Source organism: Heptranchias perlo, unplaced genomic scaffold (assembly GCF_035084215.1).
Source record: "Heptranchias perlo isolate sHepPer1 unplaced genomic scaffold, sHepPer1.hap1 HAP1_SCAFFOLD_1293, whole genome shotgun sequence".
NCBI lineage: Eukaryota > Metazoa > Chordata > Chondrichthyes > Hexanchiformes > Hexanchidae > Heptranchias > Heptranchias perlo.
Window position 1 is genome coordinate 7,462 of NW_027138531.1, and position 7,383 is coordinate 14,844.

The 7,383-nt window shown below is 54.6% G+C and overlaps 1 protein-coding gene across 1 annotated transcript; it reads right to left on the reverse strand.

Annotated features, from left to right (window-relative positions):
- Positions 1–5,206: 5,206 nt before the first annotated feature.
- LOC137308393 (putative uncharacterized protein BRD3OS) lies at positions 5,207–5,598 on the reverse strand. The gene has a single exon (XM_067977143.1). It carries the CDS (start codon positions 5,596–5,598, stop codon positions 5,302–5,304), a length of 297 nt encoding a protein of 98 aa, XP_067833244.1. The 3' UTR covers positions 5,207–5,301.
- Positions 5,599–7,383: the final 1,785 nt, after the last annotated feature.

Genomic DNA, 7,383 nt, shown 5'->3' on the forward strand with positions numbered 1-7,383 from the left:
ACCCCCCCCCCCCCCCGACAGTGAGCGCTCCCTCAGCACCGACCCCCCCCGACAGTGAGCGCTCCCTCAGCACCGACCCCCCCCGACAGTGAGCGCTCCCTCAGCACCGACCCCCCCCCCCGACAGTGAGCGCTCCCTCAGCACCGACCCCCCCCCCCCCCGACAGTGAGCGCTCCCTCAGCACCGACCCCCCCCCCCCCCCGACAGTGAGCGCTCCCTCAGCACCGACCCCCCCCCCCCCCGACAGTGAGCGCTCCCTCAGCACCGACCCCCCCCCGACAGTGAGCGCTCCCTCAGCACCGACCCCCCCCCCCCCCCCGACAGTGAGCGCTCCCTCAGCACCGACCCCCCCCGACAGTGAGCGCTCTCTCAGCACCGACCCCCCCCCCCCCCCGACAGTGAGCGCTCCCTCAGCACCGACCCCCCCCCCCCCCGACAGTGAGCGCTCCCTCAGCACCGACCCCCCCCCCCCCCCCCGACAGTGAGCGCTCTCTCAGCACCGACCCCCCCCCCCCCCCCCGACAGTGAGCGCTCCCTCAGCACCGACCCCCCCCCCCCCCGACAGTGAGCGCTCCCTCGGCACCGACCCCCCCCCCCCCGACAGTGAGCGCTCCCTCGGCACCGACCCCCCCCCCCCCCCCCCGACAGTGAGCGCTCCCTCGGCACCGCGCTGGTCATGTCTGCCTAGATCTTGGGCTCAAGTCTCTGGAGAACAGCCAGATGATTCGGGCTCCTGAAAAATCTGCAATCGCTCTATTAACCTTTCTTCTGATGTTGGAGACCCATCCTCTTGTCTGCATAGGCTTCAGGGTGTGTTAGATCGGAATAAAAAGGCCATTTAGCTCACCGAGCCTGTTTCACTGTTTTACAATAAGCCTGTAAAACATGCATGAAACCAAGTCATTGAGTTGGAAAGGCCATCAGATTTGTTCTGGAGTTTAAGCATGGTTGCTGCTTGGATCCCCAGCTGAGTGAGCTGATCTCGGCCCAGGGCTGTGAGAATTGGTTTGTGCCTCTGGACTAGGGAGGGGAATATCAGCCAGGGTTCCTACTCTTGATCACGTCCACAGTCATTCTTGCTGGAAGATGCAATATCGGGAAAGGCCAGGACTGGGCTCGGCTGTGATGGCAGACTATCCGACTGTGGGGCCAACCCTCGCCGGGCTCCCACGTGAACAGGACACTTGGGTGAGATACCGTGTGGTGCCTGCAGCTCTGAACCCATGCGAGAAATGGGAACAGTCAGGAGGAGGGAAAGAGTGGCACTGATAGAAACCATTACAGACTTTTTATCAAACACTAATTTATTACATGGCAGATGATTAAATATTGGATTTTTTCCTTTAATTTTTTTTACTGTTTTGTTTCTCAGACATTTAGAGAAAAAGGTGCCAAACTCAAAACTTTACACAAAAAAGGTGAGACAGAAATTCTTCAAACAGCAGCAATTTGACCTAAAATGGTTTTGCTTCTGGTTCCACAACCCCCCCTAATACTGCACTGACAGAATAAGGAGCGGGGAGGTGGGAATGGGGGTGTGGGAGAGTTAGTAGGGGAGCGGGGAGTGCGGGGGATTAGGGAGGGGGAGAGTGGGGAGGGAAGTGGGGGATTAGGGAGTGGGGAGGGAAGTGGGGGATTAGGGCGAGGGGAGTGGGGAGGGAAGTGGGGGATTAGGGCGAGGGGAGTGGGGAGGGAAGTGGGGGATTAGGGCGAGGGAAGTGGGGGATTAGGGCGAGGGGAGTGGGGAGGGAAGTGGGGGATTAGGGCGAGGGGAGTGGGGAGGGAAGTGGGGGATTAGGGCGAGGGGAGTGGGGAGGGAAGTGGAGGAGCTTCTCCTGCAGGAACAGTCTGCGCTCCCGTCATGGCGACCCCTGAGTTCATTTTCATTAGTTTTCCTCTGAGTTCCTGGAGCTGGACGTTAACATTGAGAGGCCCCGGATTCAAATGAGCATCGATTCTAGCCTGCTGAGTCCAAGTCAGGGGCCGTCTCCCAATCATGTCCAGAGAATTGGGAGCGACAGGCAGTTAATGATGCAGGTTTCATTAATCATTCAAACAGTCATCCAATTGACATCAATTTCAGTTTGCTATTGCGAGGGACAGAGGTCAGATATCTGTACATTTCCAGCAAGCTGTTAATTAACCCTTTCACTACGGAATGAGAAACACTGGAAAACTTTGCAATGGACAAATTCTGGGCAGATAGACTTGGGGTTTAGGTACACAATTGGATGACAAATTAATAAGCTTTTTTTTTAAAAAGCACATTTTATCTATTGACATGGGTAGGGAATTGGTCAGGAGGTAGGAGACAGAGAGTGGGGATAAAGGGAATATACTCTGATTGGCAGGATGTGACTAGTAGTGTCTCCTGGGGATCTGTACTGGGTCCTCAGCTTTCCACTATATGTTTAAATGACATAGATGAAGGAATAGAGAGCGGTATATCCAAGTTTGCCGACAACACTAAGTTAGGTGGCAGCAGAAAGTTGCAAAGGGACTTTGATAGATTAAGTGAGTGGGGCAAACTGTGGCAGATGGAGTTCAATGTGGGAAAGTGTGAGATCATCCACTTTGGACCTAAGAAAGATAAATCAGAGTATTTTCTAAATGTTGAGAAGCTCGAACTGTGGAGGAGAGAGAGATTTAGGGATCCATGTACAGAAATCACTACAAACTAGTGGACAGGTAGAAAAAATAATGTAAAAGGCGAATGGAATGTTGGCCTTTATCTCAAAGGGGTGGAAGTTTTGCTACAGTTGTATAAACCTCTGGTGGACCACATCTGGAGACTGGGTTCAGTTCTGGGCCCCGCCCCTCAGGAAGGATATATTGGCCTTGGAGGAGTGCAGCGCAGATTCACCAGAATGATACCGGGCTAAAAGGGTTAAATTACGAGGACAGGTTGCACAGACTGGCTTGTATTCCCTCGAGTGTAGAAGATTAAGGGGTGATCTAATCGAGGTGTTTAAGATGATTAAAGGATTTGATAGGGTGGATAGAGAGAAACTATTTCCTCTGGTGGGGGAGTCCAGAACAAGGGGGCAGAACCTTAAAATTAGAGCCAGGCCGTTCAGGGGTGATGTCAGGAAGCACTTCTTCATGAGGGGTGACCTGGTCGAGGTCTTTAAGATAATGAAAGGGTTTGATAGGGTGGACGTAGAGAAAATGTTTCCACTTGTGGGGGAGACAAAAACTAGGGGCCGTAAATATAAGATAGTCACTAATAAATCCAATAGGGAATTCAGGAGAAACTTCTTTACCCAGAGAGTGGTGAGAATGTGGAACTCACTCCACAAGGATTGGTTGAGGCGAATAGTGTAGATGGATTTAAGGGGAAGCTCGATAACACACGAGAGAAATGCTGATAGGGTTCGATGAAGAGGGGTCTGGAGAATAAACACCAGCATGGACAGGTTGGCCGAAGGGCCTGTTTCTGTGCTGTAGATTCAATGTTGAAGGCAGGCTGTTACCATTGAAGTCCTAGTCCCAGATAAATTGATTAGACTGTGAGTGGATGCAAAGTATTCCTGGTTATATTGCTGGGGCTGAACGGCTGTCACAGTTAGTAACAGAACAGTCAGAGTTCCAGGAGGTAGTTCACCGTGTGAAGCAGTTTGAAGGAGGTGTTTGACTATGTGAAAAGTGCTGTATAATCACTTGATTAGAAATAGAACCGAGGTTTTGTTCCAAAAGGAGAAATTGTGTTAAACGCACTTTTTAAATACTGTAATTCCACCCTAAAGTAACACCATAAATTCTGTCACTTTAAAAAGTTATACAAAGCTCCTAGCAACAAGTTTGTTCCTGCTGCTTCCCCCCGGGGGCCCAGGGTATCGCCTCTTGGAAGTGTTAGAAATACAATTGGGCAGCCGGCAACTGAAAGACAAAAGACAGAGTCGTGTTGCAGGCCACACTTTCCTCACAGGTGTTTTCTGTTTTTGCTTCCAATTTGCAGCTATCCAGTTCCGGAGACCCACTGATTCCAGCCCAGGCTTTCAGGATCGATCAATCAATAAATAAATAAATAAATAGTTGCTCCTGAGAGGATGAGCACAGGGAGTAAGGTTCCATTTAGAAACAGCTCTTTCCCCCTCAAAGGGACATCCGATATAAGTTGAATGAAAGCTCTCACTCCAGTTTTGCTGCACTTCAACGCACATTGTTGCTATTCACCATTAGCTGCAGATTCCTTCAATCTGGTTTCATTTTGTACAACGGATCTGCTGGCCGTTCACACCAGTCAGAATGAACCCTGCTGGGTCCTGGTCTCGATGATGAGTTGCTCTGAATGTTGGTTGATCCAGGTGTTAAGTTTCTCTGGGTGTTTGTTGATCCAGATGCTGAGTTGCTCCAGGTGTTGGTTGGTTTTTGTTGGGTAAGGGTAATGGAACCAAGACTGGGCAAATGGAGTTCAGGTAGAGATCAGCCATGATCTAATTGAATGGTAGAACAGGCTCGAGGGGCTGAATGGCCTCCTCTTCCTATCTGGGTGTTGGTTGATCCGGTTGCAGAGTTACTCCGGGTGGCGGTTGATCCGGTTGCAGAGTTACTCCGGGTGGCGGTTGATCCGGTTGCAGTTACTCCGGGTGACGGTTGATCCGGTTGCAGTTACTCCGGGTGACGGTTGATCCGGTTGCAGTTACTCCGGGTGACGGTTGATCCAGTTGTGGAGTTACTCCGGGTGACGGTTGATCCGGTTGCGGAGTTACTCCGGGTGACGGTTGCAGGGTTGCTCCGGTTGCAGTGTTACTCCGGGTGATGGTTGATCCGGTTGCGGAGTTACTTCGGGTGACGGTTGCTCCGGTTGCAGTGTTACTCCGGGTGACGGTTGATCCGGTTGCGGAGTTACTCCGGGTGACGGTTGATCCGGTTGCGGAGTTACTCCGGGTGACGGTTGATCCGGTTGCGGAGTTACTCCGGGTGACGGTTGATCCGGTTGCGGAGTTACTCCGGGTGACGGTTGATCCGGTTGCGGAGTTACTCCGGGTGACGGTTGCTCCGGTTGCGGGGTTACTCCGGGTGACGGTTGCTCCGGTTGCGGGGTTACTCCAGGCGACGGTTGCTCCGGTTGCAGTGTTACTCCGGGCGACGGTTGATCCGGGTGCGGAGTTACTCCGGGTGTCGGTTGATCCGGGTGCGGAGTTACTCCGGGTGATGGTTGATCCGGTTGCAGTGTTACTCCGGGTGATGGTTGATCCGGTTGCAGTGTTACTCCGGGTGCGGAGTTACTCCGGATGCGCAGTTACTCTGAATGTGGGTCCGGCTGGGCACGGCTGTTGTCATGAATCCGGATCCCGCTCACATCAGCGCGCAGACTCTGGAGCGGGCCGGGCCTGGTACGGGGGCCGGGGCTACTTTGCTCCTGTCCCGGACCAGGATGGGCTGGTTGCCGAACTGCCGGTACCACATGCTCTGGCTGCGGCCCAGGAAACTGTCGGGCCCAGGCCCCGGGCCTGACCCCAGCGCCCGCCTCTCCAGCTGCTGCTGCTGCTGTGTCCAGATCAACAGCGACGTGTCGTGGTAGCGAAGCCGTCCGTAGGCCTCGGACAGGGCCTTCTCCGCCAGCGGCCTCCGCCCGCCCGTCCCTCCGCTCATCCCTCCCTCCGCACCGGACCCGCGCCCCGGGAACCATGGCAACGCCTGTCACTCATTGTCTCCGGAAATACCCGAGTCTCGGGAACCATGGCAACGCCTGTCACTCATTGTCTCCGGAAACACCCGAGTCTCGGGAACCATGGCAACGCCTGTCACTCATTGTCTCCGGAAACACCCGAGTCTCGGGAACCATGGCAATGGCTGTCACTCATTGTCTCCGGAAACACCCGAGTCTCGGGAACCATGGCAACGCCTGTCACTCATTGTCTCCGGAAATACCCGAGTCTCGGGAACCATGGCAACGCCTGTCACTCATTGTCTCCGGAAACACCCGAGTCTCGGGAACCATGGCAATGGCTGTCACTCATTGTCTCCGGAAACACCCGAGTCTCGGGAACCATGGCAACGCCTGTCACTCATTGTCTCCGGAAATACCCGAGTCTCGGGAACCATGGCAACGCCTGTCACTCATTGTCTCCGGAAACACCCGAGTCTCGGGAACCATGGCAACGGCTGTCACTCATTGTCTCCGGAAACACCCGAGTCTCGGGAACCATGGCAACGCCTGTCACTCATTGTCTCCGGAAACACCCGAGTCTCGGGAACCATGGCAACGCCTGTCACTCATTGTCTCCGGAAACACCCGAGTCTCGGGAACCATGGCAACGCCTGTCACTCATTGTCTCCGGAAATACCCGAGTCTCGGGAACCATGGCAACGCCTGTCACTCATTGTCTCCGGAAACACCCGAGTCTCGGGAACCATGGCAACGCCTGTCACTCATTGTCTCCGGAAACACCCGAGTCTCGGGAACCATGGCAACGCCTGTCACTCATTGTCTCCGGAAACACCCGAGTCTCGGGAACCATGGCAACGCCTGTCACTCATTGTCTCCGGAAACACCCGAGTCTCGGGAACCATGGCAACGCCTGTCACTCATTGTTTCCGGAAACACCCGAGTCTCGGGAACCATGGCAACGCCTGTCACTCATTGTCTCCGGAAACACCCGAGTCTCGGGAACCATGGCAACGCCTGTCACTCATTGTCTCCGGAAACACCCGAGTCTCGGGAACCATGGCAACGCCTGTCACTCATTGTCTCCGGAAACACCCGAGTCTCGGGAACCATGGCAACGCCTGTCACTCATTGTCTCCGGAAACACCCGAGTCTCGGGAACCATGGCAACGCCTGTCACTCATTGTCTCCGGAAACACCCGAGTCTCGGGAACCATGGCAACGCCTGTCACTCATTGTCTCCGGAAACACCCGAGTCTCGGGAACCATGGCAACGCCTGTCACTCATTGTCTCCGGAAGCACCCGAGTCTCGGGAACCATGGCAACGCCTCTCACTCATTGTCTCCGGAAGCACCCGAGTCTCGGGAACCATGGCAACGCCTGTCACTCATTGTCTCCGGAAGCACCCGAGTCTCGGGAACCATGGCAACGCCTGTCACTCATTGTCTCCGGAAACACCCGAGTCTCGGGAACCATGGCAACGCCTGTCACTCATTGTCTCCGGAAGCACCCGAGTCTCGGGAACCATGGCAACGCCTGTCACTCATTGTCTCCGGAAGCACCCGAGTCTCGGGAACCATGGCAACGCCTGTCACTCATTGTCTCCGGAAGCACCCGAGTCTCGGGAACCATGGCAACGCCTGTCACTCATTGTCTCCGGAAACACCCGAGTCTCGGGAACCATGGCAACGCCTGTCACTCATTGTCTCCGGAAACACCCGAGTCTCGGGAACCATGGCAACGCCTGTCACTCATTGTCTCCGGAAAC

Bases quoted from the DNA above. Each gene is read 5' to 3' on its own strand.
- LOC137308393 (XM_067977143.1), bottom strand. From the start codon at position 5,598: ATGAGCGGAGGGACGGGCGGGCGGAGGCCGCTGGCGGAGAAGGCCCTG.